The sequence below is a fragment of the Apus apus genome, chromosome 1, assembly GCF_020740795.1.
Source record: "Apus apus isolate bApuApu2 chromosome 1, bApuApu2.pri.cur, whole genome shotgun sequence".
Taxonomy (NCBI): domain Eukaryota; kingdom Metazoa; phylum Chordata; class Aves; order Apodiformes; family Apodidae; genus Apus; species Apus apus.
In genome coordinates this window covers 53,527,692-53,547,070 of record NC_067282.1, presented here as the reverse complement: position 1 = coordinate 53,547,070, position 19,379 = coordinate 53,527,692, and the positions used below count along the sequence as shown (strand labels likewise).

At 38.0% G+C, this 19,379-nt stretch overlaps 2 protein-coding genes across 2 annotated transcripts in view; one reads left to right on the top strand and one right to left on the bottom strand.

Annotated features, from left to right (window-relative positions):
- Nucleotides 1–19,379, bottom strand: part of UBAC2 (UBA domain containing 2) — a 104,999-nt gene that overhangs the window by 43,884 nt on the left and 41,736 nt on the right. The window lies entirely within an intron of this gene.
- On the top strand, nt 1,803–10,589 carry GPR183 (G protein-coupled receptor 183). Its single transcript, XM_051620031.1, has 2 exons — nt 1,803–1,843; nt 9,477–10,589. Exons 1-2 carry the CDS (start codon nt 1,803–1,805, stop codon nt 10,579–10,581), a joined length of 1,146 nt encoding a protein of 381 aa, XP_051475991.1. The 3' UTR covers nt 10,582–10,589.

Sequence of the window (19,379 nt, the reverse complement as noted above, 5' to 3'; positions counted from 1 at the left end):
TAGAGGCTACAATCTAGTAATGTACCTTAACCAAAGGAAGGCAATATTTTATCAGATTGGAGCAAGAAGCGCTTTATTTTATAATGGTAAGACTATTTTGAAGTAAATACTTCCTTTACTATGAAGCTGTGGTACTAAAGTCAGCCCTTGAGCAAAGACCACTGCATGCCTGTGTATCTTAAAATTTCCCGTTTCTACATATTTTTGCTGTTGGACAGGGAACCACATCACAGTATAACTTTGTGTAGCTATGAATCAAGTTCCCTGGGCAATTTCCCTTTAAACAATCTCTAATTCTCACGACTTCTTTTAATGAGCTTCTACTCTGTAGTGAAGCTGAATTTAAAAAAATAATAATAAAAAAATAATAATTAAAAAATCAATAATAAGACCAGTAAGTTCTTTCAAAGATTTTCCAAATCTGGTGTTAGAAGAAGAATGTCCCATAAAAAGTGAGGAGCTAAAAGCCCTAGTTTGAGCCTTTCAGCTCCCTGGCATCTGAGGGGAACTGCCATAGCAAAAACATTTCCTATAAGACAAGGTACAGTTAGTAAAGTCTTAACTTTGTCATTAGATCTGCATCTACTTTAGGCCTTCTGATGAGATGGACATGTTAGCCGAGATTGCACACCTCCAACACTGCAACATCATGAACACAGCTCGAACATTTCCAAAGAGGTGTTCCATCCTCTGCATGGGTTGGACCCGCCAAAAATAGCATCATCACGCCTACTTGCTGGTTCTTTAAATTCAGGCCACCAAATTAGGCCACTTTAAGGATAAACAGTCCTTTGTAGTAACAAATAGACAGTATGAGTTTTGGGAAAATCCCATATAACTCTCAACCACAGCCTCTAACAGCAAATGGTATGATTTTCCATCTACCTCTGATCTTCAAAACCCTCTTAATAAACACACAATTCAACTCTTAGGTCAACAACATTGCTTACCCAGAAACAATATTATTCCAGGTAACAAGGGGCTACCTCACAATTTGACATCCCATTTTTTTCCTGTTCCCTAGCCACCCATTCTTACTGGTATCATTTTAGGGGAATCACATTTGTGTTTAAAAAGCTTCTTATCTTTAACGTATTAATGTTACTTGTGTAATAATAATAATAATAACAACAACAACACCCTCTTTGCTTAAAACACAAAAAACAGCTTACAAAGGCTTCATTTATCTCTCACACCACCAGAGTTCTTCAACTCCCTCATTTATTTTCAAAGGGCATTTCTGTAAAGCCTCATCATTATGATACTAGAACGGTGCTGGGAATGTACACGGGCTGTTGAGATGTCTGTTTTGACACAGCATCTCAGTATGCCTCAGTTCTCAGGTTTCCTTGTGCTGTGTCAGATCTGATCAGTAAGAAGCAGTTTTACAGAATGTACTGATCATACAGCTTTTTGCTACAAACTATATTTTATCTATTTTTACATGCAAATGGCATGTAAACAAAGTTTTTCACTTGGGGATTTTAGCTGGCCAACAACTAATCAAGTAAAGCTCTGGGTAAAGTCCCTTCTATGAAAGTCAGTAACCCGTAACTTCAGGGAGGAGTTGGAAAGTTTGTTTCTAATGACTCTCTTTGAACAGACTAATTGTAAAAAGATTAAAAATAGATGCTTTCACATCCCATAAAACAGTAGGCAGCAAATCAAGACCAGCATACAAACAAGCCTGTGTTTTTTTTTAAGCACTTGAAAAAACCTACCCCTCCCACAAAAGAGACTCACGTAATCACTCTTGAAAACAATGTGCAAGGGTAAACTTTCACAGTCAAGCCATCCTGCTAATGCCCTTAACTGCTCAGAGGATCCAAGAAGCTACAGACATGTAAGTACAGAAAAGCATTAATTTCATTTTAAAATAAATCACTGAAGAACAGCAAACAATTTCAGAAATATTATCTCTTTTTTGCATTATACTGTGTATTTTCATGTGGTAGGAAGGAAAAAGGATCTTTGGATGGGAGAGAAAAGGCTCGTGGAAGAAATTCAGTGATATTTTATGTTCACACATTAATATGCTGCCAGTTATTTTTCGTTCAAAGGATCTCCTGAATCACAGCATCAACAAGTTATTTCAAGTCCTTTCTTACAATACAGCCTTTTGACAGTCACAGGGAAATATCTGATACTACACCAGTTTAGACAATTTTGTTAGCAATAATATTTTAAACTCTACTAATGCAGATATAATTACTGTACAAGTAGTAAGGGAAGCACTGCAGTTCTTAAGTAATTCACTGGACCTTGAATAGCACTCAGTATAGCAGGAGAGAACCTTGAAAGAAATCTGTACTGTGGTTGTGAATGAATAGCTTGCTCTATCACATGCCCTCCATGTTTATGTAACAGCCTTTATTATCTGCTTAAGAACGTCTGTCACTCTTCTCAAGTCTAAATATTGCAACAGAATATTTTAAGAATGTGAAGTTTTATGAGCTAATTTCTCTTTAACTTTCTGACACGCATTGCTTTTGATGTTTTTAGGAGGAATTCTTTTTCCAAATAGCAATCGCTTAATGTGTTTCTCCTTATTACTGATCTTCATGCCACAAAGCTGAAGAAATATTAAAAGTGATACAATTTTTATACAACTTCTTGATTAAAAAGGATCAATTTTTCCTATTATACTGGCAAAACAAAACAGTCTGTTCAAGACAATATCTCATTAACTCAATAATTCATTTACCTTGGAAAACAGAACCAGTATGCATGCCTTTGAACACAGAATACAAAAGGTCTGTCTTATATTTTCAGAGCTTATCCTGAAGAGTCAAGGGAACTGACACTTAACCTGACAAGTAGTCTTTAAAGCTCCAATCTCATCCCTTTCTCTCTGAAAGGTTGAGCAGTATGTATATGTGTAATTAATAATAAATTTATGCTACAGTTCTGAAGCTGTAATCCCTAAAATTGAAGGCTCTACATATACAGATTCCAGATCACCCAAAAAACCCCCTGTACATTAAAAGGTGCGTGTGTTTTTTAGCACTAAAATACAAATTCTTGTTTGACCCCTTCTTTCTTCTGCTTGCAGGAATGTAATTGTCAGTGGCCAAGGTTCTTATTTTATTTGCTGTATTTTAGACTCTCTTCTTTTACATTTAGAATTCTAAGGCAAGGAAACTGAAGGGAGGTTAATCAGCTCAGCATCGGCACAATTTTTCACATAAACATGCACCTTTGGCAGAGATGATCTATATCATTCTCATACTCTTCATAGCACGGATCACATTTGGAAAGAGAGATCCAACAGATAAGAGCAAAACATGTACACTTCAGATGACTTCCACTTCTTCTTTATTTAGTTATGCAGCATTGAAATTCAACTTCTGTATTTTTATTTTGCTTTCTATAGCATTATTACTTTCCAGAGCCCAATGTAACTGTCATACAATTTTGCAAAGTAATAGATAAAAGCAGGACCATAAAGATCCCACAACGTGTGCAACTGCCAATTCTTTAAGCACTTAAAGAATATTATAATTCTTTATAGCATCATTAAGACAATTTCATTCATGAAAAGCTTACTTGGGATTCTCTGGTGTGCGGCTTACAAATTTGGCTTAGTACTCCAACAAATCTGCATCTATACCAAGGAAGAAAAAAAAAAGCGCTAGCCTGGAAACTACCTTGCCAAAATTAGCTGTGGATCATGACCTGAGGATTCAGTCTTCAGGTCATTAGGCCTGCTTATTGTCATTTAGAACAAAAAATCCAACAGCTTTTGAAAAAAGGCGAATTAACATAATGCCCTATGAGTATTAGAAAGAAACAGGAAGCTTTAGACACGCCTGTCTCTTGCCTCAGCTTTCATTAAACCACATGTAGTTCCTAAACTGCCAATACATACACCTAGATACAGGGACCTTAGGTATATGTTCTTTCTATATTAACAAAGCATTCTACTATGCAACTTAGCACGCACACTTTTTAACATACATAACTAAGTTAAATCAAGCCTTTTTCCCCAACAGAGAAAACACTCTATAATGAAGGTCACTTGTCTGGTAAATTAGAAATTCAAACAGTATAAATATGACAGGTCAACAGAAAACAATTAATTTTAGAGATTAAGGAAAAAAATAAACCTACACAAGCACAGCACTGCATATTTCCCATCTTCTCCTGTTCTTAAATTTTAAGACTTACACGGCTTATGCCTATAGAGGACTGTAAGGTCAGGCACTGCAGGGAAAGTCTCTTCTTTCCTGATGACTCCTTTTAAATATGTTATACTCTTTATGCATTCATGAACAACATTATTCCCCAATATTGTTTGTTAAAGATATATTGTCCACCTCAAAGTGACTAAACCACACTATTAAAGAGTCAGGAGAAGTTTTTCTAATGATCTGCTGTGCCTTTTCTAGAATTTAATTAACATCCCTCTTAAATTAGCTACTGGAGAGATGGATCAGGGATTCATCTCCAAAAAAATGAAAATTATGGACACAGGCAAATCACACATTAGATTACAATACATGGTCAAAGCCTTCTACCTGTGCCCTGTTCTGAAAAGAGAGATGGTGCTCCTTCAGCAAAAGCAGGAAATGAGAACAAGAAGAAAACTTATCTAAGTACACAGATGGCTTGCATATAAACCAGACCCATGTAATCTTCTAGGGTTACAACACTGCAATTGCTGGCTCATAGCTTAAGTGAATGCTTGTTAATAATCAAATGTATGTTACATGATGATATTACATATAAAGCTCATCACACATGAACCAGGGCTTTGGATTACGTAGTACTTCCAGACTGGAGCCAACATTCTGCTCGTAAAACATCTTTTGCAGTGAGGACTTACTAGGAGCTGGGCTCTTGCATACTGCAATATAAATGTAAAACAAATAAATAGTGCCAGTAAATGCTTTCACAGAAACCTGATGTCCTAAAACAACTTCCTTTCCTTCTTGGATGACATTACAAAATTGGTTCAGAAAGGCATCTGCACAGATTTCAGGCATGCTAGGCTAGGCATTGTAAGCAACTCGACAAGTTAATGTGATTTTATTTTTTTTTTCCCCTCACGTGGATACTACCAGTATCAAACATCAAGAAAGCACACAGAGTAGATAAAAAGCTGGCTAGCTAACAAATCACATAAAGTAACTGGCTAAACAAATCTTTTGTCATTGGTGGTCAGAATGCAAATCCAACAATTAAGACTGGAAAATGGCAAACAAGAGACCAATAAAGAGGAAACTGCACTGGTTGGAAGCCTGGACATAATATTTAAATTAATTTTAACTCCCAGGTGTAAGATCCTCCCAGGTAGAAGCAGAGAGCAATGGCCATGCCCTTAGACCAGAGACATCCTAGGACACAGTCAATCTGAAAAACACTCTGTGATCACAGTGAACTAACATCACTAGCTCCCCCTACAATGCTACACAACTCTATCTTGGATACCTGATTAACTGAGCAGAAAAAGCAGTGAAATAGTGGTGAGTAAGAACTGGGGCTAGAACCGACATCACAAGACAATTTTACCTTGTCGTGAGACACTTAGGAAGCTCACCTTGAGCTGCCAAAACCATGAGATTGTATAATGGGGAAAGACTCATCAAAAGGTCAAATGCAAATTAATTTTAAGAGAAATTCAAGGAAGGGACACCCACATTTTTTAACAGGGAGGTTGATTATTGTACAAATAGCTAATTCACTTTCTCTTCAGTTCTTCAAATCAAGACCAAACAGCATTTTGGAAAATACACTTTAAATGAAAAGTTAAGTGAAATCCATATACAAATAACTAAAGTAATACCTGGATTATACAAGTAGTCACATTACATGAGCAAGTAGTCTCTTGTATTACAACTTTATGGGTCTGTGTTATTGAGCATTATGTCTACAGAGTCAGGAAAAAAATAAAAACCTGCATGAACTTCTTTACAATACCAAGAAAATAACAGCAATTTAAAATACTTTATGCCTTAAAAGTTTGCCTGCACCTCTATGCCAAAAAACTGTGGCAATGCTTTCTAATATTATTACACTGGTAAATTAATGTTTGTTTTTTTTTTCCAAATATATACCTCAAAAAAGTATAATAAACTCAGAAGGTCACTGGGGAGAGTATCCAATCCAACAACCTAGAAAAGCAAATATTCTGGTCGTGATTCTAGAGGCTGGCTTCCATGCATATGAATTCATGACAATAAATGGAAATGCTCTCATAAGGTATTCAGGCACACAGCTTATGAAAATCAGTAAGAATCAAGTCCAGCTAGTCTGAGGTTTGAAGCAGTAAGGAGGTAACAGTTTCCATTTTTGTTCCAAGAATGCAAAAAGTACACAAAATGGGCCTGCTGTAGTTTTTCCAGATACATTCTGTGGAGGATGGCATATGCTATATAATAGGCTGATCAGTAAGTATTGCTGCCAAATAATAAACAGCAATCTGACACAAGGAATAGGACACAAAAAACCCAAACTTGTCTTTTACTTAACAGTCTAGACATCTTTTAGGAAGAAAGCATTTTTTTAAATGCAGCTCTGTTCAAGATTGAAAAGGTGAAATACCTGGTGAGGTGAATGGAGCTATCCAACAACAAGAGCTGGGAAGTACAGTTACCATAGCTCAGGTGATGAACATAAAGTTGTCACATGATAGCAACTTTATCATGTTTGGGCCCCAAATTTGATACAGTATCTCAGGAGGTTATTTTTTCTTAAATTATATATAATCAGGTAATATAGCATGATGGCAACTGCCTATACATACAGTAAAAATATTACTACTTGTCTAGAGTATTATAAATTGTGCACCCCACATTAACAGTCAAAATATTTGGGGGATAACAGAGAATCAAACGGAACACTTTCTTCACCCAGGGCTGATTCCCACGGCAAGCAGAGGAGCCTGCTGACATCCTGTGTCAAGGAGCACAGCTCAGCTGACATGCACACTGCCCTGGAAGGCTCATGAACCATGGTCCTCCAGCGTTCTTCACGTCTGTTTGTGACCAGTTTGCCTTGCCATGGAACTGCTCCCCATGTGTATCCCTGCCACCACCACAGAAACACACAAACTCTCTCAGCTGGGACTCCTCAATATAGCCATGGTTTTATGTGAGGATCAACATCCAAGTTTAAGCAATAGCAAGTTCTAGACTAACTCATTAAAGATCCAACTTCATAGCACAAAAATAGGTAACATGTATTTTATCAAATTCTACACTTGATGTTTGATGTGTGTTGATATTTCACTGAAATTACCGCATTTTTCCTAGTTAAACATGTTTGTATAGTGGATATTCTATTTTACAAACATTTATAAAAAGACAAATGAATGGAGATTACAATTATGCATATCATTTATGAACCAAAACTACTACAATTTTATAGTGAAAATTAAATTATGCAGTTAATATTCTGTAGCTAGTTACAGCAATAGAGCTGTTTATCGTAAATCTTAGATTACTCTTTCTTATATATGTTTAAGAAATTGTTTTACCAAAGTTTGAAGAAAGAGATTAATAGAAAATGTCATGCTAGGGGTATGAAAAAGTAAACAAAAGCATTTAAATAAGAGAAACAAAACAAAATACTTCACTGACTCTCATCCAGGTGCCTACAAAACCCCACACTATCTTCTGTAAAAAGCAGTCTGGTGCACTTAGGTAAAACAAGAGCCATCTTATTCTATAGTGAAAAGACAAAAGAGGAGGAAAGTATACCAGGGTAGTAACTACCGTATTATTCAATCATCAAACATTCAAACACCAAGATACTGTAAACTATGTGGAATTAACTAATATTTAAGTACAGACATTCTTAAATCTGCACTACAGGTGGAGTTGCTGTTGACCAGTTTAATTCCCTTATCCAAACCCACACAGCTCCCATTTCGGATTTTACTTCCAACCCTGAATGTAGTGTTCCCACCTCTTGACACATGGTACATACATCACAGGTATCTAAGAATAAGAACACTGTACATCTATCAGAGGTCACCCACATGGCCTTCCTACTGCTGGCGCAACACAGCAAATACAGACTTAACATACTAGGTGGATGCTATATTTCTTCCTTAAACATATGTAATATAACTCATTGATATATTTTAATCCACATCATCCCCTCTCTGCAGGTTTACATAGAACCTTATGCACCCCTGCTAACCCAGCCAGAAGTCTCATCAGACTGGCTTATAACACAGTACGTGTTGCGAGTATGCTAATTGTGAACAACCTGAAATAAGCTGGACAATCTCCTCAAACATGAAAGAAGATAGTAACCTTTTAATGCTTTCCCAGATTAATAAAAGGTAATTAATACTTTCTAAAATGTGAGCTTAAACCCCTTAAAACTGTGAGATATTTTCCAGAAAGACTTTTTTAAGATAGAACAGGCTACAGTGGGTTGTAAATATTGTGTGTTCAAAGGCAGATCCTCAAAAATACCCAGAGATTTTAATTAAATGTTCCAGACAGACTTCAAACTCAGGTGACAACAGTTTTTATCTCTAGATGGTATTCTGCATTAAAGCAGAAGCAATCTAGTTTTTACTGCTGTTTTAATCCACACAGAACAGGAGTAATGTTAGATGACCCCTCCTTTCTGACATTCATGCTTACATTAAGCAACTGTCAGGTAACAACACACCTCAGAAGTACTCTGCACTGCAAGCAGTATCAACAGGATGGGGTCCTTTCTGTTCCTGAAATTCTGCTGGTTCATTTTTTACATTTTTAAGTCCCCCAAATCACTGTCACTTCGCAGCTCTTCCCTGCTACTTCTGACAGTCCAGGTTAAATAATTTCCAAAATCTACTAAATTGACAAAGTGTAAAATACTTCAGCTGGGTCATCTATCTTTTTTAGCACCACTAGAAGGTGACTAAAGTAGTGGTCTTAAGAAGTTATGTATGTAAAAATATTTAAACTGGATTCCAAAAGCAAATTCTTAAAACTAGTGTTAAACAAGCTGGATTATTATAATATCAATACAATAAGACCATGGGAAAAAAAAATTGCTTTCTCTAAACAAGTTAAGCCTTCAGAATGAGAATTGTTAGAAACAAAAATTCCTTAAAAATTAACTGAAACATTTGAAAGATTCTGTCTGCTTGTCTAACCACTGGGGACTCTGTGTGAGACTTCATAATGTAGTTTCTTCAGACTTCTTCCCCACAGATTACTTTTAACTGTCTCCCACCTCCTGACTACTTATAAGCTTCAGTTTCCAAATACATTACATCCCTGGTTTATTATTCTGCCCCATCTGATTTTTTCAGGAGAAAAGGAAAAGGGATCAAAATGGAAAAGCCAAAAATAGTAATCTTTTTGTTTGTTTGTTTTCAGAAGAAAGTTTGAAAAGTATTTCACCATCATGAAGTTTCATTTCAGTTTTTGACAATCTTGCTTTTTGCAATAGAGGTTGGCTGTTATGCAGAAGAAGTTTATCTACATTTATTACTTAATGTTCCCTTTTGTTTGTTCTTTTCATGTTAGGTCTACTGAGCTTCCTGGAACAACAGTGGTTACAGAAATGGACACTTTCACAGCTTCTCAGACCAACATTTCCAACTGTGACTTATACGAGCACAAAGAAACAGCACGGATACTACTGCCTGTCTTCTACAGCTGCATCTTAATTCTTGGGGTGCTTGGAAACGCCATCGCCCTCACTGTCATTTTTAAACACAGAAAGAAGATGAACTCCACTACCCTTTATTCAACGAACCTCGTCTTCTCCGATCTCCTGTTCTGTATTGCCCTGCCTACAAGGATAGCCTACTATGCCCTGGGATTTGACTGGCCATTTGGAGAAGCACTGTGTCGAATAACTGCTCTCTTGTTCTATATCAACACCTATGCAGGTGTAAACTTCATGACATGTTTGAGCATTGATAGGTTCTTCGCTGTTGTCCACCCCTTCCGATACAAGATCAGAAGGATTAAATATGCCAAAGGCATTTGTGTCTTTGTCTGGTTTCTTGTATTTAGTCAGACTTTCCCATTACTTATACAATCCATGTCACAGGAAGAAAAAGAAAGGACTACATGTATGGAATATCCAAACTTTGAAAAAATAGCACACCTGCCCTTTATACTTCTTGCTGCCTGCTTCATAGGGTACCTTATTCCCCTGGGGATTATACTCTTTTGTTACTCTCAAATTAGCTGCAAACTTTTTCAAACAGCCAAGGAAAACCCACTGACTGAAAAATCAGGGATAAACAAAAAAGCCATCAATACAATCATATTTGTAATTATAGTGTTCATCATCTGCTTTACCCCTTATCATGTTGCAATCATACAACACATGATTAAGAAGCTTCAGAATGAGCCCTTGTGCACAGAAAAGAAAATTTTCCAGAAGTCACTCCATTATACTGTGTTTCTGATGAACTTCAACTGCTGCCTAGATCCTTTCATCTATTTCTTTGCCTGCAAAGGATATAAGAGAACTGTAATGAAAATACTGAGACGACAAGTGAGTGTATCCATTTCAAGCGCTGTCAGGTCACATCATGAAGAAAGCTCACGTGACATTGGAGAAACGCAAATGATGATACTTGCAAAACCTCCCAATGGAAAGCTACCTGAAAAATAGTCTGTGCTATGCCAGAGTGAAGTAAGCTTAAAAATCTGGGGTCCTCAGTAAAAACTCTTAGTGCTCCCCGTAAAGCAGCTTAAGCAAGGTTCTGTTCCTCAGGATGTCAGGAAATCAAGGAGTGATGTTGGACTGAAAAATAATTGTCACAGAACAGCAGGAAAGATCATTATACTTTCCTAGCTGTATCATTTTGACTGTTCTCATTATTTTTTCCAGGAAGTATGTACCATTGTGAATGTTCAAATTCCACGCTGCACATACGTATGCCTGGATGTTGCAAAGCAAAGATCTGATTCACAGTTTAACTGAGTGTGTAAGAAAGGATTAAACAAAAGAATAACTTACAATTCAAACTGACTACAACCACAACATCTGAAAATTGTGAGACCTCTTGCTGAGTTCCAATTACAGCAATGGTTTTGTTAGCCAAGTCACACAAGCAAAGGAATCAAACTTTGAGATAAAATGGAGAATTCCTATGAATGTTGGACTATCACAAGTGCTTAGTTTAAGGCACTTTGGAGGTTAAACTGCATTTTAGAGTACTTTGAGCACAAATGTTTTACTGGGCAACACACATAGGTAATATTGTCAAATGTAGTAGATGGGAAGTTAATGAACTGTTTGGTTCTCACCAACACTGAATAGCTCCCATATACTAAATGACTCATCTTTGCAAGGTGTATTATCTCTTTACTCTTTTCCTAAAGGAGAACTTTTCTTTCTAGTGTGTATCGTAAAGAGTCTCTGCTCTAGTTGTATATAAATTATTTATAAACACAAAAAATATGTTGAAGTCTGCAATTTGAAAACTTCACCATGCCAGTTAAAGAGTAGTGATACAGGGTTCTTCTGGACTTCTGATTAAGTCAAACATGGGGACACGACAAATCTTTTAGAAACAGAAATAAATGTTCACAGTTGGTCACAAAAAAAGTGAATTAATGGGTTAATTCTGATGGTGTGAGATGGCCACCTCTTTTTAAGCACTGTTTACCTGATAGGTCAATAAATGACAATAGCGGGACTGGCTGGAAAGAACAAGCTTTGCCATCATGCCTTCATACAGCTAATCTATGATCCCTTTGGGCATCCTGAAATAGGGCCAGCAATGAGACCAAATGACTTAAACACATCCTGCTGGAATTAGCTCAGTATTAGTTGAGTGTCCAGGATGCAAGCCCTGGGTTCCTGCTGTCGTGCCCTTCCGTCATGTGTCAGTTTCCTTCCCTACTTCATTCCTGGCCCCTCTACCTTTTCTTTTGTCTTCTAGCTTATGAATATGTCTTCACATGCCAACACAACTTGGTAATCGCACCATGAAGTTGGGAAGGAAAAGGAGAAATACAGAGTGCCTGATAATTACGAGTAAAAGCTATGCCAGATGTCAGAATAAATGTTATTTATTGCAGCTGTATTTCCCTGGCATTGAGGTTGTACTGGAAGTCAAATAAACACAGTTACATTTGTCATCTTTGCAATTCCTTCCTTCCTTCCTCACGTGTTGACCTCTGCCTACCTGCAAACATGGAAGGGTCATATCTGAAAAGCAGTACAGAAATACTAAATTAACCATTGCTTTCTTATGGAAAAGAAAATGCAGAAGACCCTGTTATTTCATACCACTTAAGATTGTAAAAATTGAATTTCTAACTACAAAAGACACTATACAGCTACAAGAAAATGGAGTAAGAAGTTCTTCTTAATTCTGTATGCTATAGCAGTTTTGCTCTTGTCAGCTTTTTAAATAAACTATTTTAAAATATTATTTAAGAATGTATTACTGCTCGAGTAAGCAAATGACAACCTGATAAAACAGACCCCTCATGAATACCTAGATGATGTAGAAATAAAATGTATGTATTATTAACATCACATCAGTACAAACTCATTTTATTCTACTTATGTCTGGGAGTTTTTATTTTGATACATGTTTAATCTAACAGTGACAACAAAACCTTAACAACAGTAAGTCTTTTTAATATTTCTCTGCAAAATATACCTCAAACATATATTACAACACCACATAATGCAGATACCTATTCTACTCTATGTGAAAAATAATTAAAGATCTGTATTGAAAATCTTCCTCTATACCTATTTTCTCCTGTTAGTCATTCTGTTGTTTTCAAATTTAGACTTTGTTTGTAAATCAAATCAACATTCTCACACACCTAATTTTACATCAAAATACTACTTCTGCTCTAATAAGCCATAGAGTTTTGGCCCAATTAGATACAGGTTTGAGAAAAGCTTTTATTTTTCCCTCCTTATTTTAATATTTCCCAAACACCAAAGAAACCAATTAAACAAAAATCTTTAAAAGCTAAGATAAGCTCACCTTCCTGACAAGAGTCCTAAAGGCACAGACAAACAGAGAGGTAGTGACAATATGACAATATAGAGCTGTGGCAGCTGATGCTACTGCTTCCCCTCACTACTTGTCAGCACACACTCCCAGCTCATGCACACTCCTATCAAAGAGGAGACCCTCTTCTGTGTACTTATCTGAAACTGCCAAAAGTAGTGGCAGTGGTTCCAGTTGGCATGGGGCACCGCATTGAAGGTGTTTAGAGAGCATCTGTTTTATTTCATTTACTAGCTGTTCTGTGGGGCTGGTAGCCATCACCAAAGAGATGGTTACAAGCTGCTGCATGGGAACAAGGGAGAGCAGTAATTCTGAAAACTTACAGCTGCTCTCAAATGACTGGTTTTCTTCAAGATGCCATTACACATTTATCCTGCTGGTACTGTTCCCCCAGTCCTGTGCGTTGAGAGTATTTTTACGATAGCAGTTACCTGTAGTGGGACTCCTCAGGTCCCCCTCCTCCTGCATGCCACACAGACACAAATCCAAGGTGTAAAGCCATACCTTTTCCTCTTTCATGTCTGTCTCTTTTCTTCTCTAACACCAAATATACACCAGACATGTCTGTCTTAAAAGACATGACCATGCCACACTATGCAACATGCGGCTAAAGCAGGATGAGCTTTGAAAAGAAAATGAGCTTTTGCTTTGGCAAACACTTTTGCACATTCTAGGAAATGCCCCCTTCTACATGAAAGGCTGGGAAATGGACATACAGATTTGGAACTCACCCACCCTCTTCACAAATAGATAAAGAAGCTGACAACTAGCAGGAGGTTAAAATAGCTTGCTCGTTAAGAGTATCTGACTGAAGTTCTTCAGAGAAACTGGGTCTCTATTTGGAGGGTAAGGTCCAACCAGGATCTTAAAACCTGTGTTCATGACAAAATGATAGAATACCTTTAAACTCTACACTTTGGGGTGTAGAGCTAGGGCAGCTGCTAAGAGGACACCAACTAGATTACATGTCAACTGCTGACATCTCTCTCAAATCTTATCTGGTAGGGAGTGAGAGAGAGCACATAGAAATAAAAATAACGGTGGGAGTGCATTTTGGCAGTTTCTGCTCAAGACCAGAAAAGAAAGTTGTATAGGCACTGGCTGTTGAATACATAGTCAAGTGAAGGTGCATCATCCCAAAGCAGACATGCATTTTCGGCAAAAGAACATTTTGTGCTTTCACCTTCCCTTTTGCTGAGAAAGCAAAACTAAGGACTACTACTGCAAGCATTCAGACAGGTTCCCTCAGCTACCTTGGGCTCAAAGATACTGAAGTCTAATTTAAAGTGTGGAGTTGAAGTCTTCTGTGGCTCACATTCCCACAGAAGGGGACAGGTATTCCCCAAGGCATTGCTGCCTGACTCTTTTGGCTGTGGCCCTGAAAAGTGGGCAGACTGAGGAACCTATAAGCAACATGGTCATCTCCTAGCAAAAGACAATAACAGCAACTGTCCAGAGTGGTAAACATGCTACTACAAATGACAGGAGGCCTGGATATGGTTAATTACTACTTTTAAACCAGCAAGCTCATTAGTATAAAGAAAGAAAGAAAAAATCGAGGAGTTTATGTTTTGTTTTTTTAACAGATACTGCATTAAAGACTAAGATTGTTCTGAAATTCAAAAGCATTCAGGGAAGCAAGGAATGAATAGACTCCAAGAAAATGATGGGACAGCATGCAATGTAAGAAAAAAAAGAGTGCAGCTGAAAAGAAGTTTTGTTTTACACAATCAGTTTTGGAGGAACTGAAAAATACCTATGTACTCTGTCTCTTCTATCTCCACATCTGTGGTACAGAGAAGGGGAAGAACTCAAGACAAACTAATGTTTATATCTTAGCAGCATCCCACTCTGCTGGCTCAATACAAACAAGGTTACTGGACACCAAGAATCACTAGCAAAACACCAAATTCTTATGAGTGAAGTATTTCCTAAAACTGTCTTGGCTAGGCTGCAGCCCACAGACTAAGGCTATCGTACAAAATGAACTCAGTCAAGCTGCAAACTTTTCCTGAAGAAAAATAGGAGAATTGCTGTTTGGGTAGTAAATGCTCAGACATATTTCCTCATTATTTTTTTCCCCTCAAAATATTCTCTTGGCTTCCTGCAATGACTAAGTTCAGATTTCCTGAGGCAGATGTTTCATGTTTGCATATGACAGTCCTCAAGTCAGTTTTTCTTCAATCAGTCTGTCTGGTCTCCTTCTGAACTCAAAACATCTGTGCCTGCAGCACCTTGCAGCAAGAAGTACCACAGCCTGACTACCCATGGTGTCTGGAGCTATTTTCTTTTGTTTGTGACATCTGTTAGTTTCACTAGAAGTCTCCTGCTTCTTGTACTAGAAAACAGTGAACACAGCAACTCCCCATTTACCCTGTCCACATTACTCATGGTTATACAGACCTGCATCAAATCGCCTGACTTCAAGTCATCTAGTCTCTTTTCCAATGAACAGGAAGATCAAAGCCCTTCACCACTTCATCCAAATTGTAGAGGAAGGATAGAAGGTAAACGTGAAGAAAGAATGGAAATTCAACTGTGTTCGAGCTGGGTGGCAGAAGAGAACAGGGTATCTCTATTCATAGCGAGATGAACTGCGCACCGATCCCACCACAGTAGCATACAGGTAAGGCTTGGATCATAACCCATGACTGCCAAATTTGCATAACCTTGCTCAGACACATTAAATAAAGAGAACAGGACCTCAGTGGGCTGGAAAAATGGACTCACAGGAACCTCATGAAGTTCACCAAGTGAAACGGAAAGTCCTGAGATGGAATAATCCCACAAAACAGCGCAGTCTGGGCACCACTTGGTCAGAAAGCACCTTGGCAAAAAAGGTTTGGGCTTCTGGAGGACAATCAGTTAATGAGGAGTCAGTACTGTGACCTCATGGCCAAACATGTGCAGGATGACATTCAAAAAGATATCGGGGGAAGTGATCTTTCCCCTCCATTCAGTACTTGCAAGATCACACCTGGTGTCCTGTACCCAGTTTTGGGTTTCCCAGTACAAGAAAGATACTGGCATACTGGAACAAGTCCAGCAGAGGGCCAACAAAAATGATGAAGGGGCTTGCAGCACTTGTTACAAGAAAAGAGGCCAAGAGCTGAGTTTAGCCTAGAGAGAGAAGACTGAAATAAAGTGTTACTCATGTCTTCAACTGCCTAATGGGGAGGGGTAGAGAAAAGATGACAACATCCAGTAACAGGCACAACTTGCAGTAATGAACAATTAAACATTGGGAATGCATTTTTTCATCATGAGATTAGTGAGACACTGGGAAAGGCTGCACTGAAAGCCTGTGAAATCTCTATCCTTAGAGATACTCAAAACTGGACTGGACACAGCCCTGATTAAATTGGTACTACCAGGGCTGGACAACATGATCTCCAGAGGCTCCTTTCAACCTGCATTCTTCTACAACTAACAAATTTGGTCAGAACTTTAAGGTAGATAAGGATGCAACATGAAACCTAATGGCCTTGTAGTAAAACTAGCAAATTATTGAACTTTAAGAACTGTTGTCCTCAATTTAAGCCCTTATCAAAATGCTGTCATTAGCATCCTCCTAAAATAAGGAAAGGTCAAGACACGGCCTAGATTTCTTTCCAAAAACTGCACTCATTTTTCCTCAGTGTAAACATATTAGTTTCTCCTCTTCCTCTTTTCTTTTCCTCCGTTGTGACAGATGTTGTGCAAAGGCCTAAACTAAAAAAGCAAGTTTTGCACCTGTTCTGAAGGCCAACATTTGTGGTTATCCTATCCCGTCCAGAACAGTATACATTGTCTTATACCATGCACAAGGAGAGCTGTGTTCCTCCCTCTAATAAGCTAGACTTAGCAGTTTCATCCTTCCTGTGGCATGTAACTTTCGAGGGAAGTTGTGGTTAGTTAACAGAAGGCACCCCAAGGCAGCCGACTTTAAATATAGAGATGCTGAAAACTGATTATTCTCAACTTACTAGCCTGCAAAGCAGCCAGATTGTGTTTTATCAGTAGCTGCTGATACAAAGGGCCTAAGAACTTGATGGAACCTTAGTATCACAGCTTCTAAGTACGGAAAGTTACAGTGATTATGTCTAGAAGTAACAATGACAGATTATTGTCTCCAGTTGGACAGGAAGAGATTAAGCACCCCTGCCAGCTGCATGTGTGAGGCATTTTTGAAAAAAGAGACAACTGAAGACTCCTGACAAGTTATCAGACTATAAAAAAGCATCTCCAGGACAATTCTTCTTTTTCATCCTTTAAAAACTGCTGTGTATTCACTATGCCAACTATTCCAAACAGCTCCAATACCCATCAGAACCTTGCTCCTTTGTTTAGTCAAAGGGGACAAACCAACTACTTTAAATGTGTCAAGGCTAGCTATTAAGATAGATCCATAATGTTGTTTACACAAAAAGAAGGATAGAGGACAAAGCCCCATATTCATATCACCAACACTTAACAATATCTCATGATCTCTCTTAGTGGCTTTGTTCAGAACAAAATTCAACATAAATTAACATAGAATCAGTTTGGTTGGAAAAGACATTTAAGCTCATCAAGTCCAACTGTTAACCCAGCACTGTCAAGACCACCACTAAACAATGTCCCTAAGTACCCTATCTTGTGTGTCTTTTAAATACCTCCAGGGATGATGACTCCACTACTTCCCTGGGCAGCCTGTTCCAATGTTTGACAGCCCTTTTGGTGAAGATTTTTTTCACATCCCCTGGTTTCTGTTACTGATAGAACACATTTTGTTGCATTAATTTCACTAAATGAAGGATCTTTCCTCTTTAACTCACCTAAACCCACAAGCTAGAGCGGAAGCTCTAAAACTAGCATGCTTGGATACCATAACTGGCAAGTAGAACTTGTGACCACAAATGCCAGGGATGACTGCAAATTAAGCAGCTTACAACTCTGGGTGCAGCCAGGCCATCCTTTTGCCCCTCCTTGCTTTTCTCATGCACTATTCCAGTCATTCAGCTAGTATTCACATCTCATGCCCCTGGCCATGAGGAGTCCCTCAACAACCAGGAGCACAGGGGGAGCTGCCCATGGCAAACCTACAGAGGCCAAGTTAATGGCTGAGAGTGACTAGCTGAGGACCACCATAGATAGAGAACCTAGAGTCACGAAAATGCCTCCTGTTGTCTGGACAGATTTTACTGCCTCCATAAAAGGTTTCTTCACATTTTGTTTGTGGTATGTGGAAGCTGAACCTGGAAAATTTTATTCCCTTGACTATGGCCTTACCTATGGCCTTGCCTATCTAATAGCATGGCTCCTGGTGCTGTGAAGGCACTTACTGTACAGCTCGGCATCTGTTCAAGTAGTTGAGCACCACTACCATCATATATGTCTTTGCAGTGCCTCTTCTGATGCAACTTGCAAATTCCTGCTAAAATTAAATTATTAATTATAAGAATTGTAATTTCAAAATGTCAATTAAAAAGATTTTTGGAATGGGTATCTATAAAGAGACAGTACCATGATGTATTTAAACTACGGATGTAGTCTCATTGTCATATGGCCTACAGAAGCTCTTCACAACTTTAATAAACAAACATACAAAAAAACCAAAAAAGCAAGCAAAAAAAAATTAAAAATAAGAAAAAATAGTAGCATCTCTCTTTAATGTTTTAATTAGGTCTTCTGAGACTGAGCAATCTTTATTGTCTAATTTACATCCTCTGACAAGTAGCTATGATTAGCAAGGCATGAAGATGGAGTTTGAATTCTGAAATTACTTCTCAGAAATCTGATCCAAATGCTCCTTCATAAGGTGTCACTTTCTAGTCACAAACAAAAACAGGAAACAAGTGCACCTCACTGGCCACACATACATTGGTGGAAGAAGTATTTGCTACTCTCTTTTCACAGTTTTATTCAACTTTGTCGGCATCTCAAATAAGGTCTGAGCAAAGAAGAACTATGATTTGCACACCATCTAATCTGACAATCTGACAATATTCTACTCATAACACAACTCTTCACAGACAGGATGATGACAGCAGTGGCCAAATGTGGGGGGAAGAATGTCAGGGCATGCCAGCAAGATGCAGCAAGAACTGCAGAGCACCTCAGAACTGTAACGGAAATTCTACTAGTTAAGTAACCTTTGCTTAGAACAGCAATACATCCATAAGTTGCCAGAAAATCAGCAGAACTTTGAACCAAAATGTTTGCAATTGCAGTAGTAACCTTACCAATAATGATCTGTTTATCTACTGTAGTAGCCAGTTGTGGATGACTACCCTGTTAAGAGTCTGTGATCCACATAATCACTAATTGAGGTGCATGATGCTGTACCATGGATACTATGTGACCGCCACTTAATCAAGGTGTATCTCATTAATAGTATAATCAATGTACACGCAGTCAATACATAATTACTCAACGTGTACTCAATGCACGTTTAATCTTAAGCATA